General features: G+C 39.5%; 1 protein-coding gene and 1 pseudogene across 2 annotated transcripts in view; one reads left to right on the top strand and one right to left on the bottom strand.

The window, feature by feature from the left end:
* Positions 1–3,057: 3,057 nt before the first annotated feature.
* LOC121303576 lies at positions 3,058–3,575 on the bottom strand (annotated as a pseudogene).
* A 2,657-nt stretch (positions 3,576–6,232) lies between these two features.
* The window catches only part of LOC121303568 (adhesion G-protein coupled receptor D2-like), a 69,496-nt gene continuing 54,871 nt past the window's right edge, over positions 6,233–20,857 (top strand). For both annotated transcript variants that reach the window (XR_005947816.1, XM_041234355.1), the window contains exons 1-5: positions 6,233–6,368; positions 9,796–9,870; positions 16,779–16,833; positions 17,297–17,548; positions 18,729–19,361. Coding sequence is in view for 1 of the 2 variants with exons in the window: in XM_041234355.1 (XP_041090289.1) it covers positions 9,823–9,870; positions 16,779–16,833; positions 17,297–17,548; positions 18,729–19,361 (988 nt within the window). In the remaining variant the exon portion in view is untranslated. The remainder of the gene's footprint in view (positions 6,369–9,795; positions 9,871–16,778; positions 16,834–17,296; positions 17,549–18,728; positions 19,362–20,857) is intronic.

Raw genomic sequence — 20,857 nt, 5'->3', positions numbered from 1 at the left:
CACTTTGTCTCTTCCCTGCTCTCCATTGCTCAATCTAACTGATTGCCTGCTTGCTTGCAGGCCTGTGTGGTTTTGTCATGTTTTCATTTTCTTTCTGAACATCATGCGAGATTGCGACTATTCAAATCAGTTGACCCCCTCCCTGTAAGTAAGATATCATCCAATTAGTGTTAAGTGATACAACATAATCTGAGCCATTCATTCAAACATTACAAACATGACAGGAGAGGTATATCAACTATTAAATAGCATTTGTAGCTGTACTTGAAATCCCAAATTAAAATCCTATCTGCATCGTTGATGGTATCTTAGATACAGTGTGTGTTACAGCTGATCATGTTGTGATAGTGTTAGTCTGTCTGAATCTTAGATACAGTGTGTGTTACAGCTGATCATGTTGTGATAGTGTTAGCCTGTGTTAATTTTAGATACAGTGTGTGTTACAACTGATCATGTAGTGATTGTATTAGTCTTAAATAGTGTGTTACAATTGATCATGTTGTGATAGTGTTAGTCTGTGTTAATCTTAGATACAGTATGTGTTACAGCTGATCATGCTGTGATAGTGTTAGTCTGTTAATCTTGGATACAGTATGTGTTACAATTGATCATGTGATAGTGTTAGTCTGTGTTAATCTAAGGTTCTTTCACCCATGTTCAGTGGCTGCTCTTGAGTTTGAGTTGCTTGCCACAGACACTAATGTAGCTTCTGTTAGATCAGTCAAAGTGGCTTCATACAAGTACTGTATGAGCCAACGACACCCGCTATCTCCCGCTTACTGTAGGGTTACGTTTTCTAGATTACATATATCTATGGAAGGCAACTAGAGTTGAAGAGCAGCTCTTGAACTCAGGTGAAAGCACCTTAACACAGACTAATACCAAAATAATAATTAAAAAAAACACACTATTGAATAATTGCAATAAGAATGGTTTTAACATCATAACATGTGGGACTGTCACTGTGGAAATGCTGTTTAAAGTAACCTTTGTTTGAAGTGGTAAGATTGTCACTGGAGAATGCTAATCACTAGTTCTCAGTTTCACATTAGGTCTTGATTTTATTAAAAGGTTGAATGTTGCGTGCCAAAGAAAGATCTTAAATAGTCTGGATGAAAAAAGTAGTTCTTCATTTCCAACCTACACCAAAACAATGGTTTTGCTTTGTAATCCTTATGAAAGGGTGAGTTTTACTGGGTGAAAGGGCTGTGGGATGAAATCTGCTGCAAAGGGGATATACTAAAGTACTGTAGAGCAAGGGTGTCTGTCTGTCAGTACATCTCTCCACATGGATGTCACACATGTATGCATATATCTGAAGGGTCGTTCATGCAGTTGACATGAAACTTGGTATTAACATTATGTAGCATAAATTATTGAGAATATTCTGGCGATATCCTGGGGTGTCACAATTATTTATTTTTTGTTGCATATAACTAGAGCAGTGGTGCGCAGAGAATCAGTAAGGGAGGGGCACAAGTATGACTAAACGAGCTGTTCTCAGATATGTCAAGTCTTACGCATTGGGAGTGAGACTCCAACATTAGCATGCTATCTCACGCTCACACGCTAAGGTTATCTTACGCATTTTGAGTAAATGTTAGTGGTGTCACTTAGTTGCTGTTAAATCCAGAAGTAACAATAAAGTTGAAGAAGACGTTAATGTTTGTAACTCGGGTCAGTGTCAAATCTTGTTTGCCTGTGTAAGGTACCCGTAGCCCATTTTGAGTAAATACATAGATTTAAAATATTTTTACTCAGGGGCTGCAAGAGACAACAGTACATCTGGGGCCTCAGGCACGGGACTTGGAGCATTGAAAGCCGCTTCCCAAGCGTCTATACTGTGGTAACCATGGAGACTACAGGTGTTCTAGACCCGCACACTTGACTGTCAAAAAAAGTAAGATTTCACCCAAAAAACGAGCAGGACTTGATTGACAGTTAGTGGGTAATATACAAACCAAATAATATCTACTGTAAAGTGTTTTTCAAAACGATGATCACTGTGACAAGGTGATATGTAAAATAAACATATTGTTGTATTGATAAAACAGTTTTCTTTTTTGTTAGGTTTATATTGGTTATTAACTCCGGTCCTCTGGGATCTCCAATCATCCAGGTTGTTGTTCCAACAAGCAAATAATTGTTTTTATTAAAATCCACTGCTTTACATTGCTTATAGAATTCTCTCATGCCCTAGACTTTAGTATGAATTAGGACATTAGTGTTTCCTATGCAGTATTAAGCAGTGTACATTTTAAACTAATATCACATGTTCAGACTTAATTGAAAATATAATGAGCATGTTAAATAAAGTAGTGTTTCCAAAATCAATTCAGTCCATTCCACTTGTTTTTAACCCTTTTATCAGACTTCATACAAAATATATTGTGTCATATCATTGTGAGCCTACAGCTTCCAGCTACAGTATTTACATATTCAATTTAGCTGACATTTCATACCATTGTTCAGTGTACCGGGACTGTAGTAGGCTGACTGGCCAGCTCTAAAGCTATGGTTAGTGCTGTGATTGAATTGCTATTTGCACCAGAACCAAGACAAGATTATGTGTAACACCATAGCCTAGTCTCATCCTCACAATACATAAATGGCTGGATTTTCATGCACGTGAAAATTGACTCTGCAGTCATGACTGTGTGACATTGTCACGTGAATACATTGTGAAACAGCAAAAGGACGTCCTTTTGGCAGCACGACTTTAAGGGCAAGGCCAATCGCTTTCTCATGATAAAAATAGCTGTAAAAACCCATGTAAACCGGAGCAGGAATCGTGCTTGTGGCTCACAAGGTTTCAGCAGTCAAGATCCCGTTTAACTGGCAGTATCTCACGTTATTCCTTAGCAAAGCCGTGTCAAACCACACACACAAGAACACAAAAGACGTTGGAAATGTAAACCTCTCGTATAGCCTATTATTAATCTTTGTAAAAATGCCTTTTGTTAAGCATAGCTAACTGAACCTTTAGCCTCATATTATTATTATTTTTAGTAGTAGTTTTTTTTTTTTTTTTTTTTTTTTTTTTTGGAGAATCTTTCTTTATTAAATTTGATGTTCATTTTACTTGTCTTCAGGCTTGTTGAAGCAATAAGTCAGACAGCACTTTCCACAGTAGTGTCTGTCAAAGTGGCTGGCCATGAAGACCCCCGCACCGCATTCGTCAGCAGGGCACTCACAACGCAGGCGGTGGATTTTGCCGTTTTCATCAACCTTGTAGTACTTGAGCACAGCAAGCTTGACCTTCTTTCTCTTATGCTTGTTCTATTTGGATGTGGTGTAAGACTTCTGCTTTCTCTTCTTGGCACCACCTCGGAGTCTCAGCACAAGGTGAAGTGTGGACTCCTTCTGAATATTGTAGTCAGACAGAGTGCGCCCATCTTCCAGCTGTTTGCCAGCAAAAATCAATCTCTGCTGATCGGGGGGGGGGGGGGTGCCTTCTTTGTCTTGAATTTTGGCCTTGACATTTTCGATTGCTCAACCTCAAAGGTTATAGTCTTTCCCGTCAGGGTTTTCACAAAGATCTGCATCTTGAAACAGATTCCACCACTAACCTTCAGCTAATGATGGATCATGTAGTCGTAGTAGTCCTATTTATTAGCTGGTATGCAGACTACACCAGCTGCCCACTGGTATGCACGGGCTGCTCAAAGGCAGCCGGTGAAAAAATTCAGTTCAGCACCCCCTAAACAAAAAGGGGGTGCTAACAAAGACTGGCCATTAACTAACTAAACGAAAAAAACGATTCAAAGGACTGGAAATTAAATATTCAAAACAAAAGGTTGGGGTGGTATAGAGCACGCCACCCAGAGCCCACTGATCGACAAAGGCCGACATGTCACCAGCAGACTCCACGTGGGCGTGCTTCAACTTAACCCAGGACCGGACCAGGGCCCTGAACATGACTTCGCAGTCAAAGAGACCCTCCCGGGCGACCTTACGCTTCCTGGTCTTGTAGATGGCCCGTCTAGAAAGAGCCAGGAGCAGATGTCACCAGGAGGTCTCTCGCCTTGGTGGAGCCACGAACAGGGTGCCCAAAAATGAGAAGGGTGGGGGAGAAATGCAGCCAGAACTGCAGCAGAAGGTTCTTTAAGAGCAAAAAGAATGGCTGCAGCCTGGCGCACAAAAAATAAATATGAACTACCGACTCGGACTGACCGCAGAAAGGGCAGGCAGCGTCCGAGTTGGTAAAGTGACGCAGGATCTCTCCTGACGCGTAGTCATAGCAGTATGTTGCAGTGTGCCCCACCCATGTGTGTTATGTGTTATATGTTGCATGTGGTGTGTTAATGTTGGTGTATAGGTATTGATGCACGGGATATAAATGGGTCTGTGTAGCACAAGTGATTTAAAATACATAGTTGTATTTAGGCATGGGGATTGCATAGTCACTTTACATGCAGATAAAGTATGTGAGCATGAGACTGCACAAATTAGTTCACATGCCAAGATTCAAGTGAATGATTAATTAGTAATTGAATCTCGGCACATCTGTGTCTATATAGAGGCACGAAGCATTCACTTGGGGTTGTGTGTTCGTCAAGTGGAGAACAGGTGTGGAGAGGTGAGAATTAAAAACTAAAAGAAAGAAATATTACAATTGCTATTTCGTGCTGGAAGGACCAGCACGATGCTTGTTTGTTCTGATTCACCGTGTTTGTTTCTCTGTTCGTCCATTGTTTGTTTAGTGTTAGTCTGTTTTGTTTGTCTGTTTATTTTGGCCTCAAGTGATGTGTGCTGTTTTTGTTTAAATCTTTTGTTTGTTTCATCCAATTAAATGTGGTGAGCTCCACAGCGCCTCAGTTTCACATGCCAGTACTGTCTGTGTGTGTGTTTCTTTCTAGCCTGACATCACCCCTACAGCCAGCCTGTTCATACAGTAGTAGTCGTATTTTATTTCTATTATTATTTTAAATTGTCCCAGGAACAAAAGTGCTCCACCTCTTCTTCCAGCGCACAGAACTGGAATTAATTGTTAGCTTCAGTTGGCATATTGTGCAATAAACAATGGATATAGTTAACAAACAACATAAATGTACCGTATTGCTTTAGATAAAGACTTTAGTTTGAATGTTTTTAAATTACAAGACATGAACGTTTCATTATAATGTGTGTGTGTGTTAAGAGGATTCCGCACCTGGAACTTCTACCGCAGTGGCAGACCGGCAGTCAGTGGCTTCTTGGAGCCGAGGCAGGGTATAGGGACCAGCAAATGTGTACATTAGGCTGCTCAGCCTGGTACTCCACCTATAGAATTGTCAGTGCATGAAGCTGCTCAGGAACCTTTTATGTATTTTTACATATCCCCCTGTTCTCAATCTTATGTTCATATAGGCCTAAGGATAATACAGTTTTTATTGTAGTGTTACCCCCCGTGTTCCCACATTTTCCACATGCATTTATAGACTACTTCAATTAAATAAAACCTTTAGATGTTACCCAGATCTATTTTTACTTAGTAGAGGTTTTATTTTATATACTTTTATGTGTGTGTGTGTGTGTGGTAACGAGACACAAACGAGTGATGTGTGATAATTCAGAATGTGTGACAAGAAGTTAATTCTTTTCTCTTCATTTTTTTTAAATCTTCATTGCAACATATGAAGCTCTCCTCACGATATTCAGAGTCATTCTTTTCCTAATTACTAGGCAGACATGGACATCCCTTCCCCTAAATGACTATGAATTGAGTAATCTGCATTGGTAGGACTGACATTTTTCCTAAATCAGAACAGCAAAGCAAAAGCAAAGCATTTTCTGAAAAGTAGGGCAAAAACATTGTAAACAGCGTCATTGTCTCTCATTTTATGTCTCATAATAAGGAAAGGGCTCAACATGCCAGATTTCACCTTGTTAAAAATGTCTTTTACTCATCCCTCATTATAGCAAGGTAATATTTTGTAGTTTTCGCCCTGGATAATAAGTCTGAAGTAATAGGTAACTGTCCAACTATAAATAATATGCTTTCCTCTACACTATACTGAAAGTGTCATGAAAAACAGAGCACTTTGTAGCTGAGAGGTTTGAAAGATCCCAGCTCCTGCCTGGCTGTGCGAGTCCAGCCCCTGATGAACTTTGGTTGAAAAGCATTTGTGCTGGAGGCTAGTTTGAAAAATGACCCAATTTGCATGACAATGACCGGAACAGATTGGACCAAAGTCAGATTTCACCTCCTCTTTCACTGAGAGGATCTTTCGCAAGCACTCTGTTTTTTTTTTTTTTTTTTCCTCCAGTGTTGGGAAATGTCACAGCAGAGCCCCACTTCTTCTAAGATGACTAGTGGCATAGCAATTGGAGTGTGTCTTTGAGCCTGAAATGTACCAGAAAACACCAGCAGAATTACCCTTTTTAAGGTAAGATTGCCATTCCCTGCATTCTTTCAACATAACTGCCCAGAAGCATTTTCATCTCATTTGTGTGCTTTTTTTCCCCTCATACTTTGTGTGGAAACTGTTTAAGTAGATTATATTGTAAATTGTGTTATTATGGTGTACTCAGTTAATTGTAATATTGTATGAACTATTTCAATGTATGAAACATTTTTACAGGATGTTATTTTTCAAGCAATTTTTAAAATAGCTTTGGATAATTACACTGTGGAATCATGCTAACACATGTTTTCCGAAAACGGGGTGATGTGTTTCAGAATAGTAGTTTCATTAGCATGTTGGAACAACCAACACATCAGGGTTTATATAATGCCATCACAGGAGAGTTTGCTTCATTGTCAGCCCTTCGTATAAAAATAAGATGAGCCCCACCCCATTGTTTCTCTGCTCCTTGAGCTTGAAGATGACATTTAGAAATGTTATTGCATCCCAAAGTGGCATTGGAACAAGCAGGTTTAAGAGGAAAGAAAGCTTCTTTAGGGAAAAGAAAGGCTTTATGAAAATATAGAATGAGTACAAGACTAAAACGTGAATGAATATCAAATTAATCGAGACAACATTTTGATTATAAAACTGTTTTTTTTTTTAAATAAATACCTACAAACACGTAAAAGACATGTAAGATTTAATTGATATTATTTTTAATAGCCTGTTTATAAACCCCAATACATCTCTTGTTAAACTGAAGCCAGTCCGAAATAACCAATAAACCAGCTGTAAAAAAAAATCAGAAGAGTGTGAAGCACGAAGCCCTACAGTTGTCTCTCTTATTTATAAGAGTTTTATATGTGTTAGTTGACATTGAAAGTGTGACTTTGGAGAGTACCAGAAACAGAAAATAAAGACTAGACAAGGCATTTTGAGAATCAGTTCAATGTACAGTATGTGTGCTATCTATAAAGGAGAAAAACAATTCAATGTACAGTCTGTGTGCTATTTATAAAGGAGAGAAGCAGTTCACTGTACAGTCAAATGTGTGCCATTTATAAAGGAGAGAAGCAGTTCACTGTACAGTGTGTGCTATTTATAAAGGAGAGAAGCAGTTCACTGTACAGTCAAATGTGCGCCATTTATAAAGGAGAGAAGCAGTTCACTGTACAGTGTGTGCTATTTATAAAGGAGAGAAGCAGTTCACTGTACAGTCAAATGTGCGCCATTTATAAAGGAGAGAAGCAGTTCACTGTACAGTGTGTGCTATTTATAAAGGAGAGAAGCAGTGCACTGTACAGTGTGTGCTATTTATAAAGGAGAGAAGCAGTTCACTGTACAGTGTGTGCTATTTATAAAGGAGAGAAGCAGTTCACTGTACAGTCAAATGTGCGCCATTTATAAAGGAGAGAAGCAGTTCACTGTACAGTGTGTGCTATTTATAAAGGAGAGAAGCAGTTCACTGTACAGTGTGTGCTATTTATAAAGGAGAGAAGCAGTTCACTGTACAGTGTGTGTTATTTATAAAGGAGAGAAGCAGTTCACTGTACAGTGTGTGCTATTTATAAAGGAGAGAAGCAGTTCACTGTACAGTGTGTGCTATTTATAAAGGAGAGAAGCAGTTCACTGTACAGTCGAATGTGTTTAACTGCCTCAGTCGCCACATCAGGATGACTCATGCAATTGAATAATTTTTTTTTAATTGCTTATTTATTTATTTACTATTGCCAGGGGCTGGTGAGATTTTTTTGGGTAACGGGGTTGGGATAGCAGTGATCTCATTGGCTGGATATCCCTGTCTCAGTCAGGGAAACCATACTTGGTAAAATACAATTCTTTAAGAATAGTTTCACCTGCTTGCTTATTAAGTGACAGCTGGATATACATGGAATATACGTTCACAGCTGACTCCACACAGTTTAAAAAAAAAAAAGTACAGTATGGATGAGGTTAAATGTGCATGTTTAGAATTTTTTTTTAAATGTGAAACAGTGTCAAAAAATCACCTAATTTGAGAGCATTATAATCATGGACCCATTCAGACAGTTGACCAGAAAAGCAATACTAGTGAGAGTGGCTTCCAGGGTTCCTATAACTTATTTTAAGATAACTCAGAAATACTGTACATCGCAAGGAAAGACAAACTGGTCCCCTTATCAGTGTTGCTTTGCCAGCAGTGCCCTTTACTGGATGTTTGATAGTGCGCTCTTCTTTTTCATGTATTGTCTTTAGGGCTACATATTTTTAGATCATTATTAACAAAAAAATATTTGTAATTTTAAAGACTAAATGCCATGAAGGCTTCTTGTTACCCAGTGGCTATAAGTTTGGCTGCAACAGTAATATAACTGAATGTATTGTATATTATGTGCTTTCAAAATAGTCAGTAGTTAAAAAATGGTACAAAATGGAAATAACAGGGTCGGATGGGGCGAGATGCATTCTTTTCCAATCACTACTGCCTTGTATACGAACAGATGGCAGTAGCTTTAAAAATATATTTAATTCCTTTAGAAATCATATGTATAATCAATGTTTTTAACATAGGTGTTTTGCCCCATCCAACTCGTGAAACTTTGTTTTTGTAACTTGTAAGGTATGAATAGTTGACAAATAGTGTTTTCAATTCTAAGAATTATTCAACATTGACCCACACTCTAATAAATAAAACTGTTAAGCTTTATTTAAACTAATGATGATAGTTTTCAATCTGGATGTTTTCAGAAAAAATACACTTTGCTTAACGTATATGAATCTATTCATGAAAGATATAAAAACCTATTTTAATATTGGCTATTTAATAATCTAATATGGGGATGTGCATTGTGGTTATGTTTTATGAATGTTAACCCTTAAGCATTGACATACAGCTATGGCCACTAGTTTTGCATCCCCTTACAGAATTAACACATTTTGTTTGATAAAGTCGAACGAAACCTGTTGAATAATGTTATGTTAACATCTTGAATTACATACCGCTTTGTAGTTTTCCATATACTGACACAAATTTTAAAATATGACATTTAGAGATCTAACATGAAATATTGTACTACTGTTGTGGCTTCCAGTAGACTTTTGCGATATCATTTGTTTATTTCATTACATGACAAATTAAATATATAAATGATATTCATATGTTTAATTATTTAATTGTCTCAAACCTAAAATGTAGGTGCTGCAAAACTTTTGGCCACAGCTGTACTTAAAACTGAATCAGAACAGGAACGCTGGGCAAAAATTGAAAGTTTCTAGAGATATTTGTATTTTTGCCCCAGTGGCAAAAATGTTCTGTCTAGCCAGTGAATGTTAGCATTATTGTATTCTTTTTCAGTTAGCCCTTTCAAAGAGGATATATATATATATATATATATATATATATATATATATATATATATATATATATATATATATATATTAAAAAAAAATCTCAAATAAATATAAAAACATCTCTCTTTTATTTCAGCTGTAAAAAAGGAATCCAGACATAAACATGATTGGACGACTTGTGAAAACAAAGTTCTGGTTTTGCTGCTTCCTGGTAAATGTTGTTTTGTTTTAGTATTTTCAGTGTTTGTGTTTGAGAAACGAGTGCTCTTGAAAGGTGAAATATAATGGCATGGCCTGCAGTTAGTGCCTCTATCTAGATTCAAATATGAATACAATCTAATCATGTCCAATACTCAAATGTAGGAAAAAATAAGCATATCAATACACTTAGTAATATAATACAGTATATGCATTGAGACAACGATTAGTGAGAAGGAAAACAATACAAATATTTAGGAAAGCAATCAAATATAAGTGAAAACATGCATATGCTAGTACTGTAATATAGATGTGAGGTTTTAAATAGGGCACAAGGAGTATTAATCTTTCAATGAATGTTTGATTGAGACTCACAAAATATAAAACCTTGGCAATCATGAATTGATTAATCAATTACTTGTTGCATCTCAGAGAGAGCAAGCAGCAGAGCTGAGAGCCAGGTCTTGATCAGTTTCAGCAGCTATGTATTAAAATGCGTCTTTTGTAAACACTGAACAGCTATGCATTACAATGTGTCTGTGGACACTGTTTACTGCAGCACTACTTTACAGCACTACTTTTTGGTATGGTTTCTTTCAAAGAAAGATTTTAGCTGTAATAACTTGATTTGAAAATGTCTGTATGCCCTTGTTATGGTGGGGGAATCAAACAAAGTCGACTGTCATAAGAGAGGAACACACCCTCTCTCCCCACTGGCTAATAAGATCTGTGAGCAGCATCGTTGCAAAACACATTCACATGATTTTCTATGTTAAGCAAATATCCTTCCAGTTTATTTTCTCTTATTGCATCAGATGGTTCAACCTGCTTCCTACCTTACAGAATTAGACAGCCCTGCTGTCTTACACTTTTACACACTGACTGCTTCAATGTTAGCTTCTGCAAATCTATGTATTTAAATGGTATCGTAGGGCGACAGAGGGTGTAACTGATATGCATGTGTATTCCGTTTGTTATGCAGGATGTAAGTGATATGCATGTGTATTGCATGTGATTTGCAAGATGCAACTGATATGCATGTGTATTGCGTTTGTATCCCCAAGGACACAATTCCTGCAGAGTATGGCTTTATTTCCTGCAGAGAATGGCTTTGTTTCATTCTTTTTGTAAGTCTAAAGTTGCTGCTGATTTTCTCTTTCCTAGTTACACCTCCACAGTGGAATCAGTTGAATTACAGTGTACAGCACATACTAAACTGGCAGGTGGATCGGATTTGCTTCAGTAATCCCTGGGAAAGGTATTGAGAGAATGATCCATATGCATAAAAGATGGCCAGTAATAGGTTTAGATGTGATTTGCCATCACGGGGTGTTACAGAGAGATTGTATCTAACCAATTGTCAGAGGTATGCAAATAGTGTGTCCCCTACTAAGACATCAATGTGGAAGGCCATTCGGGTCAAAAATGCATTATTTAGTAGAAGGTTCAAATATTTGGTACACTTATTAATTTGGACAATCAGATCACAAAAAAATGAATAGTATGTGTAATAAATGATCAAATTAAAAGTGCTATAGTTTTGTACGGTACACAAAAAAAATGTACAATAGCAAAACCGGAAACATTTTACAATTGTAATGCTTCGGACCAGAACAAAAAAATGTGAGCTGAGAACTGTGACAATCCCAGTGTTCCTGAGACGCCTGGTAACCCTAATGGCGGGTTTACACGGCACGATTTTTGCTGATCGCCGACGAGCTTAGGAGTTGGTGACTAAAATCTGGGGCAAAATGAGGTTGTCGGGGACAAAGTGGTCGATAAGTGTGAGAGGGTCTACGATGCGCTGTTAGTGGTTTCTGAGATCTTCCGACGCTCTTACGACATCCCGACAAATTCATGTCGGAAAACTAGTCCCCGACAAAGCAATTTGTGAAGTGCGTGAGGGGCTATGGACCGATTTCTTTACGAATGATGCCAGCAGCCAATAGGACAAGAAAGCAACAATGGCGACGAAGAGAAAGGTTGTGCCTCGCAAGGTGTGGAGCCTGGAAATTGAGGAAAGGATGGTGGAGGTGTGGCAGGAACACCCGTGTCTCCGACAAGTGACATTTCCTATCATGATCGCTCGTTGAGGGAAATTGCTTTGAAACTTCAGGTACCCGGTAAGTAAATAATTGTTATAACTTGTTCACGCAGAAGCAGATACTGTGTGTGAGTGCTGTCATGGCAATCAATTTCTAGTGTCACTCGATATCCCTTTCAAACCCCTGCTGTATGCTTGTATTGCTGATTTAATCAAAATCTGAGGAGGGGTGCGCATCTATGTGTGTGAGAAATAGAGAGAATGTAGATTACATTGTTGCATATTTAAATCTATGACAAACTTGTAGCCTACTATTAAAGTTGTATTCTAGTTGTGTACAGGTAATACAATGTATTTCATGTTGCCTGTCATGTTTCCAGTGTTGCCTCACCTCAAGCTCTCACTGTAAAATCATCAGTCCATACTGGCCATGTCTATTAGCCCTTTACACTCCAAGCAAATTTCGCCTATTGGTGCCAAATTGCCTTTCCCCTGTAAAAACACATTTCTGAATGTCCTAGAAGCATGTTATTTATATCAATTTTAAAGCACAATTTATTATTTCATATTATGTTGGAATCTGGAATAAAAAGTGCTTCCTAGACTCTCACAGATGAGAAAATGTGAAGAAAAAAAAAACTAATTTACATAAATCTTTTTTTTTTTGTAAAATAAACCATGAAAACATGTATATCAATTTTTTTTGAGAAGTGTATATGATAGTCCTATATGTTGGGAAGTTCCACACAAAATTTCCAATAGCACCAAAAATAACCAGAATGCGAACATTGTTTGCAATTTCGAATTTTTATTGGCAAAAGTGGGGTTTTTTTTGTTTTGTTTTGTTTTTGTTTGTTTTTTTTTAAAATGTGCGCATGGCTCTGAAAACCTTGTTTGGCCGAGTATCGCATCGAATTTGGCCTTGAATTGAAGCATGGCTCCCCTTCTTTGGAACAAAAAATCATCGCTAACAGACGTTCATGGACGGAGTTACAAGCCAAGACATTAGACTATGTCTGCATTGCGTGTCTGTGCACACACCCCTCTTTGAAGTTTGATGTGTGCACAGCTCTCAAATCCTTATTTGGTCTAGTATCGTCTCGCATTTGGTCCTGAATTGAAGCCTGACTCCTCTTCTTTGGAACAAAGAATCATCGCTAACAGACGCTCCTGGTCGGAGCTACAAAGCGAAAATCACATAAACCAGAGTTTAAAGGGTTAGGCCAATTGCATGTCCAAATGGATCTTCTCTACGTTTTCTTCTTTTTTTCTGTGCAAAACAATGCACAGACCACAGCGGTTGCCTCCTCGCTTGAGTCTACGATTCTGCAATGACAATAGGCGCAGTCCGCAACAAGATATCTTGTGTAGTGTGTGTAGCTTGCAATCCCCAATCTACAGTGAGAAGTCGTAGCTCAATCGAGAAGTGCGAGTGGCGCTGCTTCTCCCGTTGCAAAAATCGTGCCGTGTAAGCCTGGCTTAATCGGCAGCACTTGGCAAATCTTCTATTTGCACGATAGAAGAAAATCTCTCGCCATGGTGTCTTCCAATTTCCTTTCTCTTCATGTTATTCCGCAGGTGATTGGCTAGTCTAGTAATTACGCTGTGAATATGAATTTGTTACAAGCAGCTACGTCAGCATGACTGTACTGCTGTAGAATGACCAACTCCTATGCAAAAAATACGTAGTTAATTGACATATTTAAAACATGTACTATTTTATGTATTCTGATTTGGTCCAAGTCCAATATGTGTACCAAATATTTGAAACATGTACTAAATAATGCGTTTTTGACCAGGATGGCTATGGAAGGCCATCTGGGTCAAAAACACTGGTATAAAGAGCTCAGTGAATACCTACCAGTAGGCAGGCACATCCCATAAGTAATGTTTTGGTGGCCATCTTCGAATTGAAAGGGAACTACTGTTACTACACTTGTACCTTGCTTGTGGATTACAGAATTGCTGGTGATCGCGATACTTACCTTGCCTGGAGACCTCAGAAAGATAATCAAAGTGAAAAATTGGGAAAACCTGGACTGGACTAAAACGATTTCTGTTGAACCCTCCTATTATGTTCAGATTTTAGGTACATCTGTTATGTTTTGGGTCATATTGACCCGATGCAATTTCAAACTAATTTTAAACAGCCTTCGATTGAGTAAATGTTTTTATTTGCAAAGGTTTTACTCTTTTAGTCCAGGAGCTGTGATTAAAACTTCTTGCACTGCCAACCTGGGAGCTCCTCATTTTGGAACGTCTTTACCAGTGAGATACTGTTGCAATACTGACAGAGAAAATTAGGCTCTGCCTTGTAGGTATATATTGTTTGTTTTTTTGTTTATAAATATCTCTAGACAGGATCATCCATTTCCATAAGTAATAATACAAATATAATAATTATAATAAAATAATAAATTAAAGAAGTTTGTTTTATTCCTGCACACAAATCTACATAGATAAATGCCACAGGTCACAATGACCCGAAACATCTTATTTATACACATGAGGCGGCCATGTTGTCAGTGACAAGGCTGGCAGTGACAAGGCTCTCTGCAAAAGTGCTGACCTCGGTGAGGCTGGCTCATCCAGCCGAGACAACACTGGTCTTCCTCCAGTGGTACCACTGGCAGTGGAAAGGCTGACAGCGGGATGGCATGCTCCAGCTGCGGAAGTGTTGTTAATTGGCACCGTTCGAGGCAGGAATGCTGTCACTGGAAATGCTGACAGCGCACCGGCGGGCTCCTCCAGCAATGGCAGTTCTGGCAGCAGAAATGCTGCCAGTGACAATGCTGGCAGCTGCAATGCTGACAGTGGTTTGTCACACTCCGGAATTGGGTATGGTGTGAGCAGCGGTCTTGCTGGCCTCAGCACGGGACACTCCGGCAGTGGCGGAGGTGCTGGGTACTCCGGCAGTGACACTACTGTGGGCAGAGGTGGTCTCCTCACCTCTTCCCCCTACTCTATAGCCAGCGCTTCCTTTCTCTTGGGCTCCAGCCTCTGAATTTCCAGCAGCCCTGGGTGATGACAAGATATTGCATTCCAGGGCTACAATGTGAGCAGATAAACGGAATGATATAAAAACATAACTGTGAGTTATCATCTTATTAAAGCAATGGAGGATTATTGAACTCTCCCCTTTGACTGTCACATGACTGCCCAGCTCCTAGTCAAAAGCTGTAGAAACAGATATGATTTACACTGATCCCTCAACTGACCCCTAGAGGGCGATACAACATAAGTAATGAATCGCTGTGAATTCAGAACAATAACGGTCGTTTTTTTTTCAATGGGTCTCTTTTGGATAATGCAATTCCTAGCATATCGGAATGTACAGCTAACGGTGTCTGTATAGCAAGGGATACCTGTACTGAAAGATGACGGACGAGAGTGAGAGGTTAAGAAAACCTACATTCCCACCCCAGTGACTCGCAGTATTAAAAGAAGACACACTTGTCAATGCAGATCAGCTGTTTGGAAATACGAAGTTCTGTGGCTGAAGAAAAATGTCAGGAAATAGCTGATGGGGTTATATAACATAAACTTCATACCTTGAAATGGTATCTACGTTCTGATACTATAAGTATTTGTACTCCTGTCCAATACGATTTGCACTGTGGGCCTCACGCATATCTGCATGGGACGGAACAAACCTCAGTCATCTACAATGTTACTGAATTAAAAATCTAAGCAAATTAAGAGTTTTGGGTTGCAAAATGCTACCAAATATGTTAACTTTGAGCCTTGCATATGGCCAATATGTTATAACCTTACTGCACTGGAAGGGCACATTTTAATGTAGTTTAAAATATTGTAGCCTTGCGTGGAAATTAACGCAGACTCACACAGGTTTCTCAGGTTCTCGAATGCAGCAGTTTATTAAGCATGGTACAGCTACAGCTGAGCAGCGTAGTGCTACTCAGACTGTGACAGCTCCCCGGTGACTGTGCAGAGCTGCACCATCATTGACTCAAGCTGGACCTTTTCCTGGATCACATCGGGTCGCATCAGCATCACCCTCGATCTTGTGTCGACCAAGGCTGTGCATGGAACCCCCTCCACTCGGCCTGGGACGTGGCAGTAGCCCCCACAGAGGTCCTCCCCATGACATCGATGAACCCTGTTTGAACTGTGGTGCTTTCCACTACTTCTGGGGGAGTGGAGCCCTACTCTGGTTGGCAGTGGCGTGCTTGTGGGCAGCGGGGTGGCGGTTGCGGGCATTGCCGCTGCAGATGTGTGCTGGGAGCAGTGTGTGGACTACGAGGTCCGAGAGCCAGGTAGGGGTGACCCGGCAGAATTCAGCCTCCTCTTCTCTAGGCTGGACCTGGCGTACTGTGGGTTGGTGTCCCGGCTGATGTGGAAGGGGCTCATCATTCTGGGGCACGGCCTCTATTGCCACAGCCTGGTTCACCACCTCCTCCATTGTCCGTGGGCCAGCAAGGAGGACTTTGCCAGGTCTCCCGGCTTCTCTCCTGGTACTCTCATCCAGTGCTGAAGCTGGTCTTGTAAGCACAGGTAGGATTCGCAGTCACTGAGACGCTGTTTTAGAGTGTTTGTCAGTGCTGTGCAGTCGACCCTCTCCTCCCAGCTCGGGTCCAACAGCACTAACAGAGGGGATGGTGCAGCTAGGTAGCCTTCCTGCGTCCTGCCATATCGGCAGCAGACAGGTCGAACTGGCCGAGGAAGGCTTCCAGGGAAGAGGTTCTGTTGAACCGGGGGCAGCTTTGGTGTTGGACCTTGGGGTGGGGCAGACTGTTGGTTCGCTGCGGGAGGCAGTATTTCGCTCTCCTCTGCCCTGCTCTGCAGTGTCCTCTCTTTATTTTTTTTTTCCTGCTGGCTGTTTGTTTGCCCTTGTATAATTTCTTGCATATTTTCAGGTTTGCAGACTTATTGGAACTAGTGCATCCTGGGAACACAGAAACATTTCTGAAGGTTAGTCTTAATATTTTTTAGGATTGTTGAAGCTCTGCTTGTTGAACACCAGCTAGAGTGAGGATGCTTCTGACTCCGTGACTACTGCCGCAGAGCACCGGACGAGACAGGTCTGCTGTTGTGTAAGGCAGGTGGGGAGGTAGTGTCAAACATTATTGGAAATGGAACCATAAGGGAGGGATGTTATGCTAGTGAGAGTCAGGAGTGCAGCGTGTTTAGTGGGGGTTATGGATTGGGGGTGCTGGGGCACTTAAAACTAAACTGTAGGGTGTTATTGCACACCCAGCATGTTAAAACTTCACGATGCAGCTGTCTCATAGATTTTATTCATATACTATTAGTACCACAACACCCACGATGCTTTATATACTGGTTCATGTATTATAAATGGTCGCATTTCAGATTTGATTAAACACTGTGACCTTGTTTAGTTTTTAGTTACCATAAGCTTCTTTCTTTGCAGATTTCAAGCTCTCACAGACAGTCCTCCAGAGTCCTGATGGAGTTTTTGAATATGTAAATGTTTCCCTGGATTTCAGGCATGCAGAGAGATACTGCAGACAACAATTCAGCCTGTTGCCCAATGACACCTCACAGGATGATCTGGAATCGACAAAGAATTTGCTACTGGCCCTGGGGGTCAGCGATCCGGTATGGTTAAGGAACTCGAGCGCTCATGGATGGGGGAACCCATGGGCCACTGGAGGGCAGAACAGTACGTATGTTGAACACTGTTTTGTGTGGTAATATTCCAGTTCTGCTATTGTAGCATGCAGTATATGGGCATTCTGGAATGCATGCAACAATAGCTTAAGAGATACAATAATAGACAAATAATTTGCTAACCTCATTAGCAACATTCTTGTCTTACTGTACTGTAGCTTTATTTTACTCTTTGAACCAGGGGGAGCCAATTTATCCTCCCACCATTATGAATTCACTTCCTGTGCAGCAGGTATAAGGATCCCATCTGTCCTTCCATGGAGTCACAGGAACTGAAATCACAATGTGGTGTAGCAAACGCTGTAGTTTTGTTTGCTGTGTGGTAAGCTGATATCGACATCACAAAAGGGTTTGCCCTCTGAGTGGGTTAAAATCAGCATGTATCTTACACAAAATTCTATATTTGTATAATAGTCGCCGCTACCTAATTGGGACACAGTTAATCGGGATTTCTGCTTAAATGGGACATCACTTTGTTTAATTAGGATACAGTATTTTCAAATGATGAATGGAGATCACTTTCCAGAGCAAGACAGTTTCGTGTAGCACAGTACACTGAGTACATATTTACCCTGTGACCCTGTAAATTGTGTAATCCGTGAGGAGTCTCCTGGTTTCTCAGGCTGCTGTTGCAAAGAAAGTTAGGGTATCAACATCACAGGTGCCTCGCCTTGTGATAAGATGTGATTTCATTCTTTTTCATTTCACGTAGGAATAAAAAACATGGCGATTAATTTTGTTTAGGAATAAAAAAAAAAAAAAACTGACTCGTATTGTATTTATGTATTTAACATTTCATTATAATGTGATGTGTTTATTATTTTTATTTAGAAAGAAAAAAGTGTGACTAATGTCATCTGAAATGCCTCCTTTAATTGGGACAGCTGCTTATTGGGGATAGTTTTATTTCCCACTAGGCATCCTGATAAAGCAGACTGTTCATAGAAGAATATTTAAATCCACACATTTGTACATAATTTCAACGTGATGCAAGATGTGGAGCTTTATCTAAGGAAAGATATTCTTATTTGAGCTGTTTTAATTTAGATTTAAACATAGTCTTTTTCACAATTTGTGTTATTTTCACTAGCAAGGTCTTCCTCATTCATGAAATAATTACTTCCTGAACTTTCCTAGGGTGTCCTTCAGTACAGCCTTTTTTATGTTTCCAGGCCATCATTTGCTATCCATTTTGATGTTCCAAGAGATAACACACACCAAGTATGCCAAGGTCAACCTCCAGTTTCCTGTATTGTCTGAGATCACAGTCTGTGCAATGGTTCAATGGGACAACAAAACCCAGGGAGTTTCCACCATCTTCTCTTATGCAGAACCTTTCTTTATCAATGCATTTCAACTGCGAGGGCAAACGGACGAACATGGCAACATAAACATGGCTTTAATTGTGCATGGACATCACACGCCCTACAAAATGCTGCTCAGAAATGATGGGGAGTGGCATCACCTCTGTGTCACCTGGCAAAAAGCTAAGGGGACCTGGGCAATCTACATTGACAGGAAGAAGGGAAACTCTGGCAGTGGTCTCTATGCAAGCAACGATATTAATGGTGATGGCATGTTTATCATTGGACAAGACCAAGACACTCTGGGAGGAACTTTTAATGAGGCTTTCTGTGGTAACATCACAGCGTTGAATATCTGGAATAAGACCCTGAGTGAAGAGCAAGTGGCAGGGGTCAGTCCCTGCTCAATGATCACGCAGAACCTGTTGTTCCATTGGGATTTAACTAAGATAACTGTTGAAGCAACAGTAGAGCGGTCTTTGATGAAGCTTATGTGCCCAGGTAAGGTTCTATAAAATATAATTCCAAAAACATAACTTCACTGCCAGCAGCTCTTTCGCAGTCCATGTCCACTGATAGAGGTTTCTCCAGTTGAGAGTAGATTAGTCTCTTCTAAACGTAAAGCTCCTTGGATTAACAGTACTAGCCATCAAATGAAAAGAGATTGTAAATGGAGGGCGACAAAATGACATGTTTATTATGAAATTGTTTTTTGAGGTATAATAATGCTATAAGATCAGCAAGACAAGCTTATTTCTCTAATCTTATTCATTTGAGGAAAATAAAAATAATTTCAGGGTGCTCTTTTTAAGAATAGATAAACTGGTAAGCCCTTCTTACCACCTGTTAGTAACACTGAAGTGTCTTCAACTAAGTGTGATGAATTTCTTAATTACTTTCAAAATAAAATAAAGTTCATTAGGGATCAAATTCCAGTTTATGGTCCAGGCAGATTGGAGGAAACAGTGCTGGGATCTTTTGATTTGATTAATGCTGAGGAATTAAACATGACTGTAATGCAAATGAAATCTGCAGCTAGTACTTTAGATCCAATTCCAACTAAATTTCTGAAGGATATCTTTTAGTTTCCTGTGCAATGATATTCTTAAGATTATAAATAGTTCACTGGAAATTGGAATAGTTCCATCCTCTTTTAAAATTGCCCTGGTTAAGCCCTTTCTGAAAAAAACTAACTTGGATAGCTCACGTCTGAGTAACTTTAGACCCATTTCAAACCTCCCGTACTTAAACAACTGAAATTAACCAATATGTAAGTGGAGATTTTGGTACAAGTAGTACTTGTAACACATGAAGATGTGTTACAAGCTCGAAATACATCACCAGGACAAATGAATAAAATATGGAATATGCGGTGGCTTCTTAATAAACAAATGGACCACTTCAGAGTTTATAGTAGGTTGCTTGTACATTACGACACACCATCCAGTTACTGTGCTTTGCATATTAATTCAACTTCTTATTTCGTATAGAATAATTCCAGGCATATAGACTTCTCAAATTTCAGAAACAATACGTTTTATTTACTTGCATCCATGGCAGTCAAACAGGTGGAAAATCCTTCCATTGTACATCAGTATGTTCAACAACAAAAACTCCATACAGCTTCATAGGAACAGTCTTGAGTTTAACTACGACTTATATCTTCTTAAATTCGTATGCAGTTACAACTCTCCTATTTCTTACGAATGTCTGTATTTCTGACTCTATGTATGATTTTAAAGCATAGTTGTATGGTCTATAATATAGCTACACTATTCAGATGTACCTACAACCAGCTGTACTGTATTTGCTCTAGCTACAAACTAACTGTGTCATCTGTTTTACTGTTTTCTTTCAAACTCAAATTTAATACTGCCTTAACCAGTATTGTTAAATACCAGAATGCTATATTAAAAAACATAAATTCTGCAGACATTACTAAAATAACGATGGCGGGTGAGCCCTCATTGTATTACATGTAAGAGACTTTTTCTTTA

The sequence above is a fragment of the Polyodon spathula genome, chromosome 33 (assembly GCF_017654505.1).
Source record: "Polyodon spathula isolate WHYD16114869_AA chromosome 33, ASM1765450v1, whole genome shotgun sequence".
NCBI classification, from domain to species: Eukaryota; Metazoa; Chordata; class Actinopteri; order Acipenseriformes; family Polyodontidae; genus Polyodon; species Polyodon spathula.
This window is presented reverse-complemented; position numbering and strand designations above follow the sequence as displayed.